General features: G+C 36.9%; 1 protein-coding gene across 1 annotated transcript; it reads right to left on the bottom strand.

The window, feature by feature from the left end:
* Nucleotides 1–383: 383 nt before the first annotated feature.
* On the bottom strand, nucleotides 384–16935 carry LOC144436609 (uncharacterized). The gene is made up of 7 exons (XM_078125431.1): nucleotides 16598–16935; nucleotides 15359–15396; nucleotides 13795–13907; nucleotides 7806–8002; nucleotides 4946–5054; nucleotides 3985–4126; nucleotides 384–1556 (listed from the first exon to the last, which is right to left on the bottom strand). The coding sequence occupies exons 1-7, from the start codon at nucleotides 16647–16649 to the stop codon at nucleotides 1362–1364; spliced, it is 846 nt and encodes a 281-aa protein (XP_077981557.1). The 5' UTR covers nucleotides 16650–16935; the 3' UTR covers nucleotides 384–1361.
* Between the last annotated feature and the right edge of the window lie 7787 nt (nucleotides 16936–24722).

Raw genomic sequence — 24722 nt, 5'->3', positions numbered from 1 at the left:
GACGCTGACGTCTCGTTGCATGGGAGAACTTGTGTCTTATCACAAATATGGCTGCCTTTCTACGGATGGTCTAATGGCTGTCTTTCTACGGATGGTCTAATCACAAATATGGCTGCCTTTCTACGGATGGTCTAATCACAAATATGGCTGCCTTTCTACGGATGGTTTAATCACAAATATGGCTGTCTTTCTACGGATGGTCTAATCACAAATATGGCTACCTTTCTACGGATGGTCTAATGGCTGTCTTTCTACGGATGGTCTAATGGTAGCTCTGGATGTATGCGCTACGATGTTCGACACGTCTTTCCATCTAAAATGATGGAAAGACGTGTCGAACATCATAGCGCATACATCCAGAGCTAGTCTAATGGCTGTCTTTCTACGGATGGTCTAATCACAAATATGGCTGCCTTTCTACGGATGGTCTAATCACAAATATGGCTGCCTTTCTACGGATGGTCTAATGGCTGTCTTTCTACGGATGGTCTAATCACAAATATGGCTGCCTTTCTGAGGCTAGTTTAATCACAAATATGGCTACCTTTCCGATGCTTTCAGTTGCCTGGCTATTTACTACTACAATTGTAATACTTCAAGTAATCATGGTATTACATGCAAAGCAAGTACAAAAGCATCATACATTCTGTTGAGTGTTATAAATTAGCTTTATTGTAATAAGTACAGTTGGTCCCATTTTACTGATAGAAAACCCCAAATATACATAAAATGCTAATAATTGCAAAGATAAATACTGAAAAAACACTGTAAAACAAGTAAGAAATATATCGGCAATATTGTGTACATCAGACATATCCATGTCTGTAACATAATACTTGTATCCATACTATGACTAGTTCCAGCTGTAGTCAATATTCCCACAATGCATTTATGCATTTTATGCATTTATAACAAGTCTTCTGCATTCAAACACACAGTTCAGTTTTACACAGAATTCTCAAAGGATGGATGTATACACTTGAATTACTTTAAATGTATGGAGCAAACTGCTCATTAAACTTGAATATGAAGATCAAGGTCATGGATTAGTGTCTTATTAGAAAGGTTTACTGTGATAATACTGGTGTCAACAACTGAATGGTGACTCCAAGAACAAAACTTCCATTGACCAAATTTCAGTTTGACCTTGGAAATGGAGGTCAAGGTCATAATATCCTTGGGGTCTTAAAATATACAGAAATGTAGACACCAGCTAATAAAATAATAAAACTATTGTGGTGGCAATAGGCTTTTTGGAGATAGGTCTCGTTTGGCTAATTTCCATGAAAACATAAAGAGGGGGCACATAATGAAGTGGTGGGTGCCATGAGAATTATTGCCTGTGTGGCTATAAATCCATTTCAAGGTTTGGTTGCTACAATTTGACCTCCTCCAAGATGGCCGCCGCCAAATGACTCGGCCACAACCTTATAGAACTCTTCCAGTTGTTGTGTTGATTCCTTGCCAAGGACTCGTATGTGATCATCTCTTTTTAGTTTGTATTCTTCATATCGTTTTGATGTGTAGTTGGTCCAGTCGTCAGTCATATCTGTAATCTAGTTAGGACAAGAAATTCAGAATTATATCAATGTCTTAATTACTGTGCCTTGGAAATAAAAGTATTACACTTTTGCTCCCTGTTACTTTAATTAGGGAGGGGGAGGGGGCTAACATAGCAGATATCTTCCTGATTCTATTAGTGGAGGGGAGGGGGCTGACAGAGGATATCCTTCTCATTCAATTAGGGAGCCTTGAGTATTGACAAGGGGAGGGGAGGGCAGGAGGAAATCACACATGGTCTTAAAAAGAAACCCTCCCCTTTGTCCCATTTTGTAAAACATGACCCTCCCCATGACATTTGCATATACTGAACGTTAATCAATATTCCCATTATATGTATTATTTTCACACAAATGAAATGATTTTGACTCAATATTTGTACATATATTACCATTGCAGGAGTTATACAGAAATGGCTGTGATCAGAACTAAAAAAGTCTACTTCTTATCACTATCAAACTGACAAATATTGGTACAAAAACAACACTGGGCCCCTCTGATGTAGGTTCATGCACAAACATGTACTTGTCTGTGGTTCACGCAACTCATTTATGAGTTTGTCTGTGTCTGTGAAAGTTTGTCATGTTGTAACATAACATTTGAGGGTAAGCTTCTATAATGCAACGTAATAGTCTGTCTGGTCCTAAAAATAAACTTTCAGTGTATAGATTATATGTTGAGTTTTGGGCGAAAAATCACCCACACACATGCAATACAACAAAACATATACACGTCTTACAACAGATGTGTTTGTGGAGTTTTTATTTTAGCAACTCCGCTTGTGTACGGTCCTTTTTGAAATCTCTTGAATGGATTTTGAAATCTAAATGACAGAAGTCATCTGAGTATTTCAGGAGAACCGGATCAATGCCACTCTAATTAAAAAGGCAACCGTACGCGTCGTCTGTCAACTGTTGGTTCTGACAGGATACTAGTCCTGCTTGCTAGTGCATGCGTTTCACTCAACACCGTGACGGAGAATGAAGGGCCGCTTTACTCCGTATGCAAGCAGGACTAACAGCCTAAATAGGATAATTGTTCATCACCGAAATGGGTGCTAAAACATTTCGTTTGACCATATCATTTTATGTAAGGAGGTCTATGTAATGAATGAGCCGACTACCAATTTATTAATAAATGTTTAGCTTTTTACAATTATTAATACAATTTTGATGACAATTTACAATATAGAGTGACTTTAATATTGAACCAAGGCTATTCGGACATCAAATATGATTTTTGTCACTGCTACTCCACACTTTATCATGTATGTACCTTCAAACCAATCGGTGATCTGACACCAACATGTAGGTCATATTAAATTTGCAATCAGTCGTCTTTTCTGTAATACCTTCAAGTAGTGGTCGTCTATTTCAATATGGAAAAAGCCTAAATGAAGACTTTCGATCGTCAACAAATAGTTACAGAATTGAAAGTCTGTGGATGTGACAAAACAACTAGTCAGGAGTGTGTTGGTAGTTTTTCAAGGGTAGCGGAGAAAATGTCCATGTCACTACAGGAAAGAGTGTGTGGACAACATTTTGTGAAATTGGTGAATTCATAGACCATTGATGGCACCCTCAAAGAGAGTTTTCATTGTACACTACTGATAAAATGACATTCTCATCACAGGCGTTTCTATATAACTCCTGCAATGGTTGTAAAGTAACGAACATTAAAAAACTGGCTAGTGACCTTTCTCTTATTATCATACACAATCTAGTTAGTATCTAAAACTTGCTTTCAATGTTATGCATACTCTGGTCACTTGTAACAGTTCCCTGATATCATTGTCATCATCATCACCTTTACCTCCAATATTGCCATTATCAGTGTTACTCTAATCTGACTCACTGTTACTACTTGTGTCAGTACATGTATCACTATCCGTGTTCTCTATGACATTCAAAACTAAGTCGTCATCATCATCATCATCATCATCATCATCATATTTTAACAACAACATTCACGGACAGTGTGAGTGATAAGGTGAGATGGTACACTCAACAAAATGCATCGTTTTATTAAACAATATGTGTATTTTTGTTTTTGTATTTTGGCATGTAAAGTACTCATTGAGTACTGATCATCTCACGTTTACATCTCAAAACACACAAAACAAATTGACAATAATTGAATATTCAATTTGGTCACAAAACTATGGATTGTAAAATGTGACCCCCCCCCCCCCCCCTTATTCCTCCAGCTCTCCCCCTGTAAATACTGAAGGCTCCCTTAGTGGAGGGGGAGGGGGCTAACAGACGATATCTTTCTGATTCTATTAGTGGAGGGGGAGGTGGCTGACATAGAGGATATCCTCATTCAATTAGTGGAGGGGAGGAGGGGGCTAACATAGATGATAAATACTTCTGATTCAGAATTTTGGAGGAGGGGTTGGTAATTTAATATTCAAACTATTCTTACTTGTACATCAATGAATCCAGCTTTCTGAAGACCTTCTTTATAACCATCCTTGGATTTCAAATTTTCACTATAAACAACAGATTGGAATGCCGAGTCTTCAGACTTTGTGAACTTCCCTATTGCAAACATATCTTCCACATATCTGAGATAGAAAACAAAACATTATTACAGAAATGATTCCTATTAAAGCTCAGGTTGGATGGTTTTGAATTTACATGCAGAATAGTACATTTTACTCTGAGTCATGTGCACATACACACAAAACAGGACAGTTTGAGGAGACCATAGGTGTCAGGAGACCTCCCACAGGTACATCCTATATTAGGACAGTTGAACACATTCCACAGGTGTCTTAACAGTAGGACTGCGCATTGTCACTCCAGGAAATGAAGGCATTTTGATAAGCTTTGGGTTCTGGCATTTAATGGTTCTGGAGAGTGGTCATTTCATTATTTCGCATCACTTAAATTTCACAACATGATTGCCAAAAAATGCCAGATCATTACTAAATTACTTCACATTCATTGTCCTAGCAGTGGTCCACTGTTGCCTCATGGGAGATAGCAGAGGTGAATATGCATTAGATGAATGATGAAATATTCATGACTCCTTATTTGAAGGCACTATGTAACTTAGTCATGAATATATTTATCAATCATCTAATGTATATGCATGTTTACTAATTCCCATGAGGCAGTACTGGATTGATACTAACACAGTCACAGAACAATGCATGTAACCATAGACCCTCCACCAACATGTAACACATTTCAATTTGGGGTCTCTTGGCAATTGTGCAAAATGTATGTGACAGAAAAAAAATGAAATAAAAAATGAACACAAAGTTCTATGAATTCTAAATTGGGACAGTATTAAGATACCTCTGATGTATTTCTTTATGTGAAATAAAAATAATCCAGACAAACATCTGGCCCCTTTTCTATTAATGCAAGTAACTTACATTTTTCCACCGGGTTTTAAATGCCTGAAACATGCTTCAAAGACAGCTTCTTTATCTGGAATATGTAGAAATACCAACCAGCTCAACAAATAATCATACTTGTTTGTACCTAAGGATTGGGGAAAAAAGGATGTGGTAATATTTCAAAGTTCATGCAAAGTTCAGAGGTCATCCAACACACATGTCTCGACAAAGTGATTTTAAATTTTGTTTCGTTGACAAACACATGCGTTGATCACATTATATGTTATCCATCCCAAGTTCTGACTGTCCACGTCAAATTTGGCTTATTTACATGAAGCTAGTACATTTCCCTTGGTGAAGTCTTTTTATAAATTCTGTCAATTTCTGCTCATCAATAAATTTTTGTTTGAACATCCCTAGTTTAGGATATATTTTCTTAGCATGTATTGGGACCCTGAGATGCACACATATGAATGCAACTAATGTGCAGCTTTAATGAAATAATCAATTCATAACTAGGGAGCCCTACTGGTAATTATCCCATGTAGTAACAATTTATGAACAGACGTTGATTCAAAATTCCAGGGCAAAATTATTGTTTTATCCATTGGAAAATGATGATGTATGCTTTTTTTGTAAGACATACCAAAACCACAATTTGCAATACTAGTATAAATGTTGTAGGAAAAAAAAAGTTTTAAAAAATACAGTTAAAAATGTTTGCCAAGGAAACATAATATTGATTGTGAAAACATTGATCATTATCATTATTCATAATTATGTAAGTCATAATATGACCTATTAGGGTGACCATCTTTTTTTTATGTTTCTCATTACTTTTTTGTGGTAAGAATGGGTTGGTCAGTCATTTGATTTAAAAAAAAGTAAAAAATCATCTTCATGTTTCTCTGCCTCTCTTTTTCCTCCTCTCTATCTTCTTTTTATTGAATTCCTGGTAACACACTCTTTCCCAGCTTCTCTACACAATTGGTATGTTTTCAACCCCCTATTTGAATAACTTTTGTCATGAAAAAAATGTTGTTGTCATCGCCATGACTGTATATGACATTGACAGTCCAGACACTTGCTTTTTCTTGACAGAGAGGGCACTGTTCCGCAAAATATTAAGGGTGGGTGAAAATAAAAATATTTGTTTATTTTGATGTCGGAGCTGAACATTTGGGTTGGTCGGGTAATGAGAAACAGAGAAAAAAAATAGAGTCACCCTGATATGAAAAGGTACACAGCTGTTTCCATTCAGGATATACATGTTATGAAAACAATGCAAACACAAATCTCTTGACTTTTATAACAATAGGTATTAATATTGTGTCATATGTTGGATGAAAACAAATAAAGACAATATTATTATATAAAGTATGTAGTTAAATACTTCTTCTGTGTAAACATCCAACAAGGTATGGTAAAATTCTAAATACAGGCAAATGTATGCATATCACCAGTTTCATTCAGCAGAGGCCTAAAATATGCTGGTAGAATGCAAACAGATGACTTTTCAATCAAATGAGTAATAAAAACAAGGTTAAGTAGGAAAATAAATACACCAATACAAATAAAACTGGTATTGAAAATATTTTGTGTATTCATGAACCTATCAGTCCTACCATAGCCGCTAGCTGTGTGACTTTTGTTAAGAAATGGGCTCACCAGCAGCAGTGGGGTTATCTTTCTATGAAATACTGTACGTTTGTGACACACTATTGACACAGAATAATTCTTGTCATGTTTTGTTTTGTAAGAATAGGTCCACTTTTATACCAATTTTTTGGTACCCTCACTTGACATATATATTTTGGATCTTAAACCATTTAGCTCAATCATTTTCTCATGAAAATGATTCTTGTGATTATCTTGCTCGGTGCTTGCAATGTCCTGGTCTGTCGATTCAACATACTCGGAATTGTCTGGGCCAGTAGACTGGTGTTGTGGTGATTTCAACATATTCGACGAACAAAAACGTACACTAAGACCTGTATGACCTTTCAGATGATTTCCACAGGAGGAACAGAGTCGGAGTGACATGAAATTGTTATTTTTAGGCTGTCTGAGTTACTGAGCTGTTGAAACTGCAGTACCAACGATACGAATGACTGCACATGCATGGATTTATTACAGCAGCCACATGAATGCTGTGCATGCATGAACCCGTTAAAATTAGCATAAAAACAAAATTACGTCATGCTAGGTTTACTGGAGCTGGCATGGAACAATGATACAGAGTGTAATTAAACTAAATGAAACATTTAACACCCATAAACATTTTTGCACCCAATAAATTTGCATCAAATTGGAAGTGTTTTTACTGGTAAATTTTGACTAACTAAAAGGAGAAGAGAGAAACAAAGTTGGTGTAAAACCAAAATATAACCAACAAAAGTGATACCGATTTGTAAACTGAATTTATTTGTCATTGATTTGAAAAATTCCTGTTGTTGATTCACCAAAATAAATTTGCGCCCAAACGCCAAAAATCAATTTTCCATAAAAATGTTTCTGCAACAAATACATGTGCTGACATTCATGAAATCTTATGAAATTATAAATAGTCATTATTTCAATTTCGTTAGAAAACGATATTCATATCTTTCACAAAACTCATTACAGAAAAAAATGAAATGGTATTATATGTAGCCTAGAGTCAAGTCGAAAAATCTGATAAGAATTTAGGTTGGCTTTCTGACAGAATTAAATTTCATAATATAAAGTAAAAAGCCATTTGGGAAATGCTTGGAGTAAGGGAGACGATATTCAAAAATAACCAACATGACTTAACACTCGGCTGGTTCGGTGGAAGTCAAAATAGCCAACATGAATTAACACGAGACTGGTTGAGCGGAAGAATTAATTAATTATCTACATATTTCTTGCGACTCACCAAAATCAACAGTCAGGAAATCATCACATACATGTGTAACGTACTTGTCTAGATTACAACGTTTGGTTAGGTCTTCAGCAGTCACATCTAAGTCATGCTGAATTTCCAAAGCTGTTACTTGACACTTCGTAACATGTGCGACATACCTAGCTGGTCCACCAAGACCTGACCCGATATCAAGTACAGTGTCCTCTGGTCTGAAAGAAGTCAAACTTGTAACTGTCAGAAATCTAAATATCTATGGAATTTTAAAATTATTGATTTTCGTATTTCTTTTCATTTGAACAATTCAAAGACTTGTGTTTGTTGGCTTTAAATTTAAAGACCTGGGTTTAAATTCCAGGTTCTCACATTAGTGTTATCCACAGACAAGGAAGAAACCTCTTTGTCTGTGTGTTATCTAATCAGTGGAGCCATTACAACTAGGGTTGTCGGTGGCCAAGTGGTTAAACCACTTGCCTCTTACCTCTGTGGTCGGGGTTCAAACCCCATTCAGGGTTCGGTTAAAATTACCACACTGTAAGTAAGAAGAGTGTCGTTCAGTTTGACTCTACCGAACAACGCAGGTTTTCCCCGGGTACTCTGGTTTCCTCCTACATTAACACTGAACATTGAGGAGGGTCGCTTTCTATAGGTGTTAGTCACCTGTGTGACTCATCCTGACTTTATATGTCAAAGCTGAATAAATAAATAAATAAAAATTAAATAAGATCATTATTTTTGTTGACCAACTTCATTATAGCTCTACCACACAACAGAACTGTTCACATCCAAATTTCAATAGCAGTCTGAACCATGGGCATCATGGCACAATAAAGCTAAGATTGTGAATATATAAAATAACAAAATGAAAATAGAATTTGAAAACGAAACAAAAAAATTCACGTCTTTTCCTATTGTAGATGAAGATTTATGTGTAATGCATGTGATGTGTGAGTTCGAGAAATATATCGTGTCAAAATGAACGTTGGTGGCTCACTTCTGTAGCGAGGGTACGTCGGATGATACATTGTTGCAATTGGTTGCTAAGGGCGCGGACGCGCTCACTCATGTCACCTTCTCTGCACACTATAACATAGACAGGGTATGCAATACAAATTTACACATTTCAACGTTTACACATTCACGACCAAACATGACCTACAATAATTTCACAATTCATCGACACTGTCTTACAAGTAAATATTCTATAACCAGAATGTCAATATTTTAACGATAACCCATGAAAATATAAAGGAAAAACTACGCCGATTTTCTGGATACGTGCGTTACCGATTAACGTAACATGGTACTCGCAGAGAGCCCCGCGTGTTGCTGTTTCGTCGCAAAGCAGGCATTGCCGTAATGTACGATAGCTGTGTTCACATGTGTGTTTCGATCAATCTCGCATCGATGGTGTACGTCCTTGACCTTGTTGCGATCGGCTTTGTTTATCTTCAAGTTGTGGGTAAGGCCATGGAAGTATAACCCACGATAACACCTATGTGTTTGTTTTGACATCATGCCTTCATTGCTTCATTGGCAATATACAATGGTCACCGTGCGTGATTACATATGAGCAGTTTACTTACAAGTTACAAGGTAATGTTTACAGTGATTTTTTTTACCTGTCTTGTTTCCAGAGTTTGATTACGTCTTGCCGACGCCTAACATGCTGTAGTAGTTGCAGTAAATTAGTTTTGAAAATGTTGCTTTCAGTCTAGTCATTGCTTAGTTATTTTGTAATCCAGCATATTTGTTTATGGTCAAGTTTTCCCGAATAATACGGTTGTAACATTTGTTTATGAAAAACCGGCGGAACGTAGTGCCGGGACAGTGACTTTATTATATGCAAGTAAAAGTTCGTCGTGAATTTATTACAGGTTCTGGGGCCGTGCGTGAAGCAAGTAACTTTGCACTCTAGACTAGAGCCTGTTCAGAAAATGTATCGGCTGATATAAATTTACCGGTTTAACTTCACACAGACACTTAGGCCATTCTCATTTTCGCGCCTTTTGCAAGTTTCCAGTCACGTAAAACACCTTGTAAATACTTGTTAGTATGTGTCAAAAGTATTAATTGTTGCATTTTTGGTGTGCAACAGTACATTTCATACATGAGGTTTTATTTTCAGTGCTTCTTTTCTTTGTCATACAATAAACAGCTGTAGACTAGTTAGTACTGTTTATTTTTTTTTTTTTATTTTTTTTTACAAAATGCTATTTTCAGTCAATCTTGAAGTGTTAATTTTACACAAATGTTTATGACCCCCCCGTCCAAAAAAAATAAAAATAATAATAATAATAAATAAAAACAAATCACATTTGGTGTAAAAATATCTAAGAATAAATCTAGGTTTTCTTGCACCTAGAAAGTCTGAAGTAATAGTGTGTGTCAATTAAGCAACATAATCCTAATTTAATCATAAATTGACAGTTTGATTTGCTGTATTTTATTTCATCGAAATAGATTGCTCCAAAATAACCAACTTCTGAGACAATGCCTTGCTGCATCATCCATTAAATCCCCATTTCAGCATTCTTGAGGAAACTAAATTTGTCCTGTACTCTTCTAATGGAAAGTGTGTTTGCTAAGGGTTTGGAACCCTGGTAACAATTCAAGAAGTAGTAAATCTGGTAAAACTGGCAGTTTCCCCATATACTATTTACAAGGATTGTGGTGGGATGGGGAATCCTGGTAAAATGAAAGGGGAACTCAGGTAGATTTTGCCTACTTACCGCCCTTAACAAAAAACACTGAAACAACACTCCCACAGCTCTGTCTCCTTCCTTTTACCTGTGCCAGAGACTCTACATGTAGGTTATGAAGTATGTAAATGTTACCATTTTTCTCACACATTTACCATATATCTTGCTAAAATACAAGGGCAAGGTTCAATTGGTAAATCATAAATGACTGAGCATGTACAATTGCAGGTCATTCATTGAAATAAATTGACATTTGAAAAAGATTATTTTTTTTTTGTTCTGTGCCTGAAAAAAAGGGGTGGGTGCTATTTCAATGTGTCCAATGTCTGTCTGTGTAAAGCCATATATCAAACATGCAATGGCCAATTTTATTCAAAACCTTGATGATTTCACACCCAACATTTGAGACTTTTTATTTACATACCAAAACCAGTCAAATGTCTCTTGTTGAGAAAAATGTGTTGATCACTTTTGCCATTATTTGTAATTTGTGATGTAATTTTATTTGAATTGTCGATATTCTTCAGTGGTAAAAATATTTAATTTAGTGTCATCACTGGCTGCATCAGAACACTACATTGTGAAATCTTTGTAAATTAACAGCTCTAGCAAAAAAAAAAAGGTTATGTCAGTATTGATTGTGTGTGTTGATTGTATTTTTTTCACTTTATTTCACTTTATTCATTTTGAGTAGTGCCTGACCATTTCTTGTTTATTGTCAATTATGTTTTTTTGTTTCTCTTGCAGCCTGCATGTAGCAGATCCATGGAGTATTGCACGCTTGTTTTTTTAGAACCTACATGTGTTTCTCTATTCATTTCCTATACCAAGCTGAACATTAGAAGGACAGGTTGAAGGGGTGAAAAAAAGAATTGAAGATTATGAAAACTTATCACTTGTCCAGTGAGTCCACATAGTTGAAAATCTTTGTGGTCTAAATATGCACCTTTGCAATCGATTTATATTTTCATTTGCTTATTGCCATTGTCAACAAATATTACTCAGCAAGTTTCTGCAGGTACAAAACAGTTCTGTACATAATATACTGGACAATATTAATTGTCATGGCCTAATTAAAATTAAAATTATTATATTCATATATAAAAATAATATAGCATAACATGATTTTTTTGGCTCATGATCAGTTATTATAAGTAGAATCACATTATATTGTGACATGTCAATATGAAGAATTTTTGTTCTAACCGTTATATAAATATCAATATTATTTTTTTTATTTCAACATTTATATAAAATCTTGCTAAATATTTCCTCTTGTGCATGTCCCATGTCAATATATTTCTTTTACTTCCACTTGCACATCTACTATATTTCCTCCAGTAGCACTAGTGTTTGTTTATTTTTTTTCACAGAACTGTTTTAAAATAAAATAATGGAAAAATTTGCAGTTGATTCGATGACCTAACCTAAAAAATCATGCAATTTATTATTGACCAGTGATGAATGATGTATGTTTTCTTGATAGACTAAAGCAAGATGTATCAAGGACAGCTGGTCCAAATTGTTTCTCGAAAGACGTCTCTCTAACTGCTACACTGTTTATAGTTTTCAAGACTTGTTGGCACCATACCATACAATGTAACCAAAATCCCATCAGACACGTGAATAAACACATACTTGGGTCCTTACATTATTAATCTTTCTACTAAGTTTCATGTAAATTCATTGATAATTCTTTGAGATATTACTGCAAAGTAAACAAGCCAAGGTGAAATGATAATCTGTCTAGTCAGCATATACTTTTACTGTATTGTTCAATAAACAAGGCTTTTTCCCCCTTGACTTTCATTGTACCGTACTCAGATTAGATGGTGTTATTGTGAGTGTAATAAAGATTGATTGTTTCAATAGATTTCAACCGAGTGGTGTTGCTGAAGAAGTTGTTTAGCGCTCAGCACCTCCTTGTACACCCATCAAGATCGCTGTCCAAGCTATGTCTCGTCTATTCTCGCTTCACTTCTCGGGTCATTTTCGCCTTTTTTTCAAGTTTTTGAATCACATGAAGGTTTGAGTACTCCCAATACGAAATATAATGAAAAATAATAATTTAGGTTACCCTGTGAATTCTTTGTGATGCTGGGTAAAAAGTGTCCCCCCCTGTCCCTACCTTTTGGTAACGCACGTCCCCAGACTTTTTGAGATCGTTTTCATACCCTGTCTTCATAATTATGAATATGAGAGCGCTTCCTCGGCCTTCCTAGCAAGGCAACAAAATATCGATCGATCGTCTGCTCGCGCTCGCGCTTCATTTTTAAAGTGCGCCACCAACGTCGATGTAAGGTAAACCAGGAAGCTACCGTGTAACGTTACGGCGGTGGTACGGGGACATGCAATCTGATTAAAATCTGATGTTAGATAGGCTGGTTTTCCTGTATTTACCTTTATTCCATCGTTATTGCGTCTTTTACGTTAGTTTTTTATTTTCCTGGACGAACGCCTTTCCAAAGGCGTTCGTCCAGGAAAATAAAAAACTAACGTAAAAGACGCAATAACGATGGAATAAAGGTAAATACAGGAAAACCAGCCTATCTAACATCAGATTTTAATCAGATTGGGGGACATGGTGTTGTTCTAATTCTGGAAAGACTAGGTTTTCTGGGGTTTCAAGTGTTTGTATTGATATTCTCGTTGAATCTGAAGATTATTACATCAAAGGAAGGAGGTTAACACTGAAAATACACATCAGTAAGCTTTATTGCAATAATAGTCACAATCGTCCGCTCACTTCAAGCTTCACACCTGTCAGTTTCACGCACATGTTTACGCGTACTTGTATTACATACTATTGTTATTAGATTATAAATGTCCATAATCTTAGCTTCATTGTTCCATGATGCCCATGTCTGAACTGGCTACCTTACACAGTAACTATGGCTATGCATGATGCTTTGTTAGTCTATGCTACAAATGCCATTAATGTCTATACCTAATGACACCCTAAACTATTCCCAATATCAAATATAAATGAATATCAGCAAATAGTAACAAGTGTTCTACATTCAGAGACATAGCCCCCCCCCCAACACTAACAAGCTGTTAATTGGTGTCCAAATATTGTCCTAGAATTAGCTGTAATTGTTTCTTTACTAACTGATTATCAGCATTTCAACTTGACTACTTCTACATCCCCACTGTGCACATCACCTATGTAATTGTTTCTTTTGCATGTAAGTTGTCTGAGGGTGTGTATTAAATGTCATATCACATGAGAAACACCAAGCCTACATCGTTTTAGCTGTATGTTGAAATTCAGGTCACTTTTCACCCCATAATGTACTTACTGAATGCCAAGTACTTTGATGGCATGGTCCACACTTTTCACCCCATAATAATGATATTGGTCAACTTTGACTAAATCTTCAATTTTCAATGGATCAGTTCTACCATAACCAAGCTGTAGTCAGAGAAAAAGGCTTTTATATTGTTACATGGAGTCAAGATGGGCGAATGGTTGGAGTGGCCGGCTTGAAATCTGCAGGTTGCAGGTTCGAGCCTCATCGCTGCCATTTGTTTCTGAATGGCTAAAGTCTTTGGGCAAGATTTGAACCACGACTGTGCCTCAGTCAACCCAGCTGTACAATTGGGGACCTGGTAGGATAGAGGTTGCAATGTGAATGCTTTAATCCTATGCGCCTATAGAGACTGCAATGCATTGTATGCTCCCCAGGGAGTTGAGGAAGTATAAAGGGCCGTTGTGCCACTATAGATCCATGCCAGGGGTAATAATTGTAAAGTGCTTTGAGCACAGAGTGGGAAAGTGCTATATAAAAAACATTATTATTATTTTTATTTTTTTATTTAAAAAACAACTAGCAAGCCAACAGCTAGACAACCAACCAACCAACCAACCAGCCAGTCAGCCAACCAACCAACAAATCAACCAACCAACCAACCAACCAACCAACCAGCAGCCAACAGCCAGACAACCAATCAACCAACCAACCAACCAACCAGCCAACAGCCAGACAACCAACCAATCAACCAAGCCAACAGCCAGACAACCAACCAATCAACCAACCAACCAACCAATCAATCATCCAACAAACCAGCCAACAGCCAGACAACCAACCAACCAACCAACCAACCAGCTAGACAACCAACCAACCAGCAGCCAGACAACCAACCAACCAACCAACCAACCAACCAATCAATCAATCAACCATCCAACAAACCAGCCAACAGCCAGACAACCATCAACCAGCTAGCCAACCAACCAACAGGCCAGCAAGCAAGCCACTGAGCCAGCCAGCCAGCCAATCAGACAACCAGTCATAACCAAGTTGTAAAAAAAACCTTGTTAAATCTGTCACAGATCAAGTCCAATGTTTATCAGAACTATTAAACCCAATCTATTGAAGTTTAATTGGCAGTATATCTTGCTTGGATATCACTACACAAGAGACTTGAAATTTTCATAGAATATGGAAAACTCAGTAAAAGTAAGTGCTATTATGGAGACATTGGCTCTAACTCACCACTTTTCTTTGTCAATTACTGGATAAAATAACAAACAATTGAGAAGTGTACATAACCATAGGAAGTGGAGGGGCTATGTAACAATGCCACCTTTCAGCTTAGTGTTAAAGTACATTGTATTCAATGCAAGGTCATCTATACATTTTAAAGGTGTGTCATAGTTTCAAGTGAAGCAAGGACTTGAAGTTCACTTGTTATGCTTCAAATAGCATGCACAGTGAAAAGCAATCAGTCTTAATAGTTACAGAATTGTGAGGATTGGGAATGAGGGTCACAGCCTCTAACTGTGACCTTTAACATACCTTTTAATTATACCTCATTACCATATAAGTATTGTACATGACATGACATGACATAAGTTATTCTTACCTCTTCCAGTTCTCTGTAAATACGCTGTACATCATAGTCTGTTAAACAAAAGAGTTACAAGTAAAAATTGGGACATACAGCTTTACCATTTAAATGATTTATAGGAATGAGGGTTGAATGGTTTATATTAGGGGGGGGCTACTCCCCTATTTTAAGTATACGTATATGTGCCGCCCTTTGGGGTGCGTTTTCTAGCACTTTGGTCTAAAATGGGGTCTGTTTTTTTGAGCTGAAGACTCTAAATTATTATTTTCAATTTTGCTTGGTCTAAAATGTGGCCCATTGTCCTTTACCAAATCATAACTGCCATTAATTGTCCCAAAATGTTGCCTCCTAAAGGAAAATGTATTTAGGTCTAAACTTTCATCATTTAAAAACATGTAATGGTCTAAAATTGGGTATTGATTTTTGGTCAAAGTGAGTCTAAAATGGGGCCTGGGGTTTCGGCTCTGGCCATACACCCCTACTAGAGCTGGCAACTGGTTCTTCCTTTTTTCTGGTTTGAGCCTCGTTGTTGCCATTTTTTTTTTGAATGGCTAAAAATAATTGCATGTGCAAAGATTTGAACTACGATTTTGCAAAAGTCAACTCAGCTGACAGTCACTTTTTAGAACAACGGACTAGGAGGAGAGTCACATTTTACGAGTGCATTTTACGCCACACACCGGGCTTGATTTTCCCTGGCCCTCCCCCTTGTAATATTACTGAAGGCTCCCTTTGGGCTGAACGGTGCGACATTCTATGAATTTCTATGTAAGTTACAGTCTACGTCCAAACTTGTGCTGATATTGAAAACAACAAGTATATAGCAGGTGTGCAGGGTAGAAAGGAGTGTGTATTCTGTATAATAGCCAACGTTTCAATAGTAGATTCATGGATAATCGAGGGTCAAGTTACCTTTGTTCAGGAGTATTGGCCAGATCCTTCGGGTTTTGTTTACTACGCTGTTGAGATACGTCCGCTTGCAGTCCTGGCCGTGGAAGATACGACCAGCCAAAAAACGGTGTTCCTCGACAGCGCAGTCAACAGATTATTGGGGCTTGGGCGTTAGTCGAAAATCGAAATATTTATTTATTCTAGGAAACGATTGTTAAACGTCGAACTAGTTATTGCATATTGATCTCCCTAGTCTTGCTTGCAGACGGGTGCACGCGTTTCGACGACTTACTCGTATGTGTACGCGTATGCAAGCAGTACTATCCAAATTTATATCGACATATTGAAAATAAAAGTACTCACAGAGATTAACATCACCGAGCCTGTCTTCCAAGTTACGCTCGTCGGTTGCCATTTTATTAACGTCCGTGCCAGTAAAACCAGTGTTATTTACGAGAATGGTCAATTCGGTTCTTGGTGGCTGTATTATTATTACAGTAGGAAATGAACGCTGCGGCTAGCATGCAGATAAGCGATACACGTAGAGAAAGCCGCTCCCTCGGTGTATAGTAGCTGTACTGTGACCTACGCGGTTGTACTAGTTGGGGAGGAGAGGTTTAAGTACACCTGTATCATGCATGGGTATAGCGTCTCACACCTGGAACGCTACAGCCAGTATGCTACTCCAGCTAGCTGACTTGCTCTTCTTAATCTTCCTGTTCAATCGCACGGGGGCGTGGTTCTTCCAGAGCGCTGACCTACCGCACAACACATGAACCCATGGTTTGTATTAGGGTGTTCACAGGAGCAGAAAAAGTCCTGATTAGGGCCGCTCTAGTCCTGCTTGCATATGGAGGAATTCGGGACTCGATTCTGACAATTGTCCCTCCCCCTAGAGTCAAGTCAGTAATTCCAGACTCGTGCACCGTCATGGAAGCAGGACTAGGGCCGCTCCAACTTCTGGTCCGGATTAAATGTACTGTGTACAGTCTAAATCCGATATTTTTAAGTCCTGAAGAAACACCAGATTTGTATGTGTGCACGCATTTAGAGCAGACTAGGTCCTAAATCTTGGTGCATGCATGTTCATGAGATCGACACCTAGTAGACAATGAAAAATGTGTACATTTCTTTCTGCAGTCTTTTGTTATTTAATTTATGCACGTAAACTAGATGTCTCCATGTAAAATTTTCCCCTAGTAATAGTTTAAAAACTCATCTTGTTTTTGGAAGGATTACTATGATGATATTTTGCAATTGCCAGCCTCTGCTTTACTGTAATGTCAGGAAAGACAAGAACTTGATGAAAGCTATTCAGATATAAAGAAACCAAAGTTGCAAAAACAAAATGGTGCTATAACGTTCAGTGGAGAGTTGTGCCTGTGGTCTGATCTAGTAGCAGTATAAACACACTCACATTTTGCTTTGGCGGGAGGGATTTGTAGAACATTAGTGTATGAGTTTATTGAATATAGTTCACAAACCTTCAATATATCACTGCTTTCGATGGGCTGGCTTAGGTGTATATTCAAAAGTCAATACAACAGTAGTATACATGGATATTTAATGATTTTCTTTCGTCATAGCATCGCCCCAATAACAAATAAACGGAAAATGACCATAAAAGTTGGTTCACATTCCTGTCACCAGTACAGCGGTACCCATTCTACTGAGTTACATGTATAAATATAAATCACCCATATTCTCTCTACAATTTAGAACATTGAACTAATGGAACTTGTAGGATATAAAAATCTTCAGAAAGTACGTGCGGGCCATATTTTCACTATCGGCACATGGCTCACAATCATTCACTGGATTTTTTTTTTTAATTTACAGATAACGGAGCAAAAGCAATCCTTACCGCAGTAGTTTAGTAGTCCGATTATGAATTATGTAACGTTAAATAACACTGTACTTCAAATAGTTCTCTCTGAGGCTCTATGCTATAGTGATCTACATCCATAAAGCCATGCGGACTTTGCTCCGTGTTATACATCCATGTTTTACCACAGGGAAAAGGACAAATAATCAATTTTGTTTTCGCGATTTTCCAGATTTCTAATATTATTTTCTGTATATTTCAAATAAAGTTTTAAATAGTTTCCTCTCAGTTTTTTTCTTTCTATTTCCTACCTGATATCACTGACAAGTATACTTGAATGTGTTGATATCACTGTCTTATCTGAGTTTATAGGCTTTGCATTAATTAGTAGCTTGCTAGAACTAACTCACTATTTGCCCAAATTAACGCATTATGCCGTGAGTGTAAACATCCACTGATCCGACTAATGGTGGTAATCCGTGTTGAAAAATTGATTATTTGTCCCTTTCCCTATGGTTTTACGTTACTTTCCGTTTTGCCAAATTTAGCTGATGATGTCATGTCAAAAGCCACGTGGTCTAAAAACCTGAATCTCAGTAAATAAATTTCAATATGCAAAATTTTAATTTTGATTGGTTAATATAGTTACAACGACCCAGTGTGACCCCACCATTGTCTATGCGCACTGTTTCACTGGGCACGTTTTTTGTTTGATTTTCTTGATTCAATATAGAAGTCCACCGTACTGTCTCTGGTTTGTTTGGCCATAAATTCAATTATTTTTACTATGATATCACAAATATAGACCAGTTACTGAAAGTAAATAAAACACTGTAACGTCGACATTTCGCGGATTTTAGGGACCTTGGTACTTGGGATTATCAAGATTATTACTTGATTATTCTCAAGATTATTTTACGCGTTACCTAGCCAGTACTATATAGGAAGTAGTACACGTGTATTTTATCCATGGACTCTGTTTATATCAAAGTGGAATAGGTTTAAACTGTTCTTATTTGAGCAGGATAAAGTATATATAAATATTGTCCATATGGGTTACATGTAATACGTAAAAAAAAACCTCATCAGCAACATGAATAATATAATCATATTTTGTGTAGTAGTTGATCGAAGTCAGCCATTTTAGATAGTAGGAGAGCTGCATAATTGTAGCGTTTGTTGTGATTTTGATGGGTTTTTTCTTCCGTTTCTGTGCTTTTCTGCATATATGCGTTTCTACTTTTGCTGAATTTGAGGGATTGGGGTACCTCTGAACATTTCTTGGGTCTTGAAGGGGTTAGGAAATGTCTAATCTTTTGACAGGTAAGGTCCATTGTTTCAATGGAATGTTACCGGCGCCTGGTCCATCTTCTCACAAAGCATGTGTGAAAGCAGACATATAACGAACTGTTAATACTTAATCATTTAGAGCGCTCTAAATATCTCCAGTCTGAAGCCCCTATAAATCACGCTGAAACATCATAATATATCTAGTATGTTTATCAGAGTACAATTTGATCAACTTGGAGAAGAGGCGCATAGCGTTTTAGTGTACTGTATTTCACGTCTACTGTATTTGTAACATTTTGTCATTTTTAGGGAATATATAGTTGGCCATTGGACTCTTCCTTTGGTTAGATGGCAATTAAGGTTTATTAATCATATTTTATGTCCACGCCTCTCACCATGCAGCTCTAAGTCACAGTCCCGCTACCACTAAATACATAACTATTATGTATGTATGTATGTCGGAGAGAGGTCTTTTTTCCTAGTTTTGGCATAATTTGTCAAAAAAAACCCTGAAAAGCAATGTTTACTTAAAGTCATTTACGCAAAATATCAATGAACCATATCCCAATTTATCTGACTGTAAAGTAGTATAGTCCTCAAAAAATTTGAGCAACTCAAAATTCCATGTATCAGAATAGTGATAGATACAGAAACATGATTTACATGCAGCCAGAATTCGTTATTTCGCCGTGTCGCGGAATAAATAACAACTCTGAATTGCGAGAATAATGGAAAATAAGCATTTCGAATGTTGATGTAAAACTAAACTCCTCGTGCCATCTTTTGATAGCCCCCTTACCCTATTACATGTATTAGGACTAACCACGCCGTACGTAATGTTCTAAAAACGAAGTAAAATGTATTTATTGTATTGAGGGCGCACCTCTATAACTTTGGTTTGGTTTGGTTTGGTTCACAAGCAAATTCCCCACAGGCGTAACTCTAGTCTAGATGTACTCCAGTGTACCTTCGCTGTTATTCGCTTCTCTGGTACAACGATATACCTAGATTTTTCAGAAGTACGCTCTGCCGATTTACTCAGTGTAGAGAGTTACATCGGCAGTACACTCCGTTTCCGTAACTGAGAGTTGGAGTTACAGAGCGTAAATGGCGTCCTGAAAGAAGATCGCTTGGTCGTGGATTTTGTCGTCGATAGATTACCTTTTGAGCGGAATTAGTGCATAATAAGTTTCACGAGTGAAATATGTGTGCATAAATTTGCACTTGCATACCAATTAGGGTAATCTGCATAATGGTAAACATGGTTTATTTTTTTACATTTCATTTTAAATTATTGCATTTTACTTCAAGTAGAGAATGTTTGTTTTTAGAATACATGTACTTGACAGATCGATGTGTACTACATGAGTGACGCACTTAGTCATGGGGTTTTATTCTAACGAAAAAGTCTTGTATGAATGGACATAATTAGTATCATTGTTAACTGATTCTGTATTATCTCAATTTGGTAACTGAACAAAAAGCTACTTGTTACCTTTCCGTTCATATCTGTAGCCGGTCTACTCTGGGCTTGAAATTACCACATTCGAATAAACAACACAGATCACACACTGAGTTATAGTCACGATGCAAATCTCTTTATTACAAACAACTAATTTATACATTTTATGATAAATAACACAAATGACATAATCTTGCATGAAATGAATAAGATGTCACAATTTACAGGAAACTATTGGCAGAATACACATAGCTATGTAACATAGATCTTGGAGGGGTCCCGTCCACGATCTACATGATGTAACTTAGTAGGTTTTTTTTTAGTATGCATGCATGTATGTATGTATGTATGTATGTATGTATGTATGTATGTATGTATGTATGTATGTATGTGTGTGTGTGTGTGTGTGTGTGTATGTATGTATGTATGTATGTATGTATGTATGTATGTATGTATGTATGTATGTATGTATGTATGTGTGTGTGTGTATGTATGTATGTATGTATGTATGTATGTATGTGTGTGTGTGTGTGCGTGTGTATATGTGTGTATGTATGTATGTATGTATGTATGTATGTATGTATGTATGTGTGTATGTGTGTGTGCGTGTGTATATGTATGTATGTATGTATGTATGTATGTATGTATGTATGTATGTATGTATGTATGTGTGTATGTGTGTGTGCGTGTGTATATGTATGTATGTATGTATGTATGTATGTATGCATGTATGTATGTATGTATGTGTGTATGTGTGTGTGCGTGTGTATATGTATGTATGTATGTATGTATGCATGTATGTATGTATGTATGTGTGTATGTATGTATGTATGTATGTACATGTATGTGTGTATGTATGTATGTATGTATGTATGTATGTATGTATGTATGTATGTATGTATGTATGTGTATGTATGTATGTATGTATGTATGTATGTATGTATGTATGTATGTATGTATGCATTTTAATTAGGCTATGTTACACAATGATTAACATAATTTGTGATTTTTCGTTATATTTAATGTAAAAGTATATTTCACATATGCGTACTACATGATTGAAGTATTGAGTGATATATTTATTCCTAAACAAAATACTAGTGCATGTGTAAGTAGCATAATTAGTATTTTGATAAAATAATTTTGTTATTAAACTCAACCTTCTTTCTTGAGAAGCTATTTAACCTAAGGGAACACTTTCAATTCATAACAAGTCTGATTTCATCCCATAGTTTGCACACACGTTACCCGTACTTGTCTACTCGTTATCGTATATATGAATAAGTACACACCCTGTAGTGAACACAGAATGATAAACATGTAGGAAAGAACTAGATGTTCAACGAAAGTCTCAATCAAACTAACGACCCAGATTAGCCCAAATTGAATGAAACAACCCATGGCCAGGCGAACTTGTTGCTTTTTCCAATGCACATTAGTATTCTGGGTATAGTTACCATTAGCCTTGACTTTCTTGTAGACCATATAGTTAGTAAGGCAAAACGATACTATATTGAAAAGCATGATCAGGCCTATGGGGCCAATAAAGAGAATCAGGTGAGCAAAACGGTTCCCAATCCAACACGAACCACCTTCACCGTAACCAATATATACAGTAGTACACTGGCAGTTGTCAATAACAACGGCGATGCCAACAATAAATGCAGGTGTCAACCACGCAAAGAGACAGTAACAGATCAGTCGTCTTGGTCTTGCCTTGACAAGGCCACTAGAGTATATCTTCGTACCAAATGCTAAAAACATATCAAATGATAAAACACTTGTCAAAGAAAATGACACAAGCCAAGTGTAGTTCATCAGAGCAGCAGCGAGGTGGCAAATCCAGTGATAGTCTGTTGCGCCCAGTGTTGTAGTTGTCAACAACTGGGCAAGAAGAAAAGCGACACACAGATTCATCATTATTTTGCCTGGGATATTTCTTAACTCTCTGTAAGTACTATAGCAAATAAGGGTCCCTATAAGTCCGATGATTGACATACTAGAACATGCAACAGAGACCCATCGCATATAGTCAACGTACTTTGGTATTTCGTTCACATAATCAACATCAGACCAACAAACAAGAAGCCTATCCAACTTCGATGAAAATATGAATACATCACTTTTCAATCGAACATGTTGGATGCTGAACTCAACAGACTCGCCATCAAAATCAACACTACTGTCGAGATATATCCTCAGTAATAAGTTAGACTCGCACAACAATAAAGTATCAGGCACCGTACCTTGATTGCAGTATTGCAACACGCATTTCGTTTCACGGTCTTTACTAATACTCTCAAAACTTATTGACTTGGTTTGATTATCAATATCGAAACGATCGCAAGCAAATTCTGCCCATTCAAACGTCTGGATACTATTATTAGCTGTTACTGATTTAGTGACAGCCTGCCCATTGTCGCCAAGCATGTAGTAGAATAGGAGCGGTACTACAGGTGTCCTTTCGACTGTTCTGTTATAACAGGTGTTATAATTGTGAGTTAGTGTGAAGGAAATGATGTGAATGACTAGATCGCTAGAAACAATAACATTTTCGCTCAAAGGTACAATGGCTTGGGGATTTAGTTTTAGGAATTCAACTCGCATTGCAAATATCAAAATTCTACCACCACCACCACCACCACCACCACCATCATCATCATCATCATCATCATCATCATCATCATCACCACCATCATCATCATCATCATCATCATCATCATCATCATCATTACATTCTGATGTGTTTATGTCAGCGTAATATGTAGTTACGTTAACGATAGTATTTCGTGTGACGTCACTGATAACATCACGCACAATGCTAATAGGAACATTGCGATCAAAGCTGGCGTTACAACCAATGGCGACAGGTGAATTCATCGACACAACTACTTTCATGACCAATGTGTATGGTGATTGGACATGGCGTGAACGGTTCCTCCAGTGTGAACGATCATGATCTCCGTCAATGTTCTCATCAAGCATTTCACCTGAAGTGAACGTAGTATTCATGTCCGTGAAGTAATTTGTGTACTGGCGGTCTCCAATAAAATCCTTAACGTTTACTTGTAATATTCGACCGAAATTGGGATCATAATCGAATAAAACTTTCATGGGCATAAATGAATAACGGTCTACTTCTAATTTCCTACTGAAACCGCATGTAATATCTCGATTAGCAATACTACAAAACAAACAAAGGATATTGTAGTGAGGTATTCCATACACAGAAGAGACAAGACCCATGGGGTATGACTCGCACCTCTCTCTGATTTCATTATAATTGTTAGGAACAGGTAACCCGTAATGATTAAGCGAACAATCCGAAATATAGTTTATACAAACTCTAAGTTTCCTTCTTGTGTTGGCAGGGGGTAGGTAGCTAACGTCGCAATATTGTAAATATGCCTCGCCAAGAATATCAAAGGCTGTATTGAAATCGTCAGCTGTGGCCAAAGCCATCATTTCATCAAAATACGAACACGATACTTTGGTAGTCCAAAAGTCTAATTCCGTCAGGTTGGCACCGTTACACTTGGCACAATATATGTTTTTGTACACAGTTCCATTCGACGTCATAACCGGTCTCGATGTCACTGAAATGAAAGACATTTTGTGATGTTGTCACACAGTAGTGATTTACCGTGTACTGTAAACCTGGATATTTTCGCTTATTTCGCGGGAAAACAAAAAACACTAAGTTAATGAACACAATGTAGTCTGAATAATTGGTAAAAAATAAGTATTTTAGAATTAATGTAATATCGCAAAATTTTTGGTGGCGGAAATATCTGGATTTACAGTATTCTCACAACAGCAAGAGAGTATCGATAAGGGCTGTGAAAAGGACCATGTACCAATAGACGGCCATAGCGAGACACAGGAGGGCCAAGTTCTTCTTGCTTGTTGTA

The sequence above is a fragment of the Glandiceps talaboti genome, chromosome 6, assembly GCF_964340395.1.
Source record: "Glandiceps talaboti chromosome 6, keGlaTala1.1, whole genome shotgun sequence".
Classification (NCBI taxonomy): Eukaryota; Metazoa; Hemichordata; class Enteropneusta; family Spengelidae; genus Glandiceps; species Glandiceps talaboti.
Note: the sequence above shows the minus strand (reverse complement) of the source record. Positions and strands in the feature narration are given on the sequence as shown.

Bases quoted from the DNA above. Each gene is read 5' to 3' on its own strand.
- LOC144436609 (XM_078125431.1), bottom strand. From the start codon at position 16,649: ATGGCAACCGACGAGCGTAACTTGGAAGACAGGCTCGGTGATGTTAAT. The intron at 15,397-16,597 runs GTGAGTACTTTT...TTTGTTTAACAG, and splicing joins GCTCGGTGATGTTAATCTCT to ACTATGATGTACAGCGTATT. The intron at 4,127-4,945 runs GTAAGTTACTTG...TTTCTATCTCAG, and splicing joins TTAAAACCCGGTGGAAAAAT to ATATGTGGAAGATATGTTTG.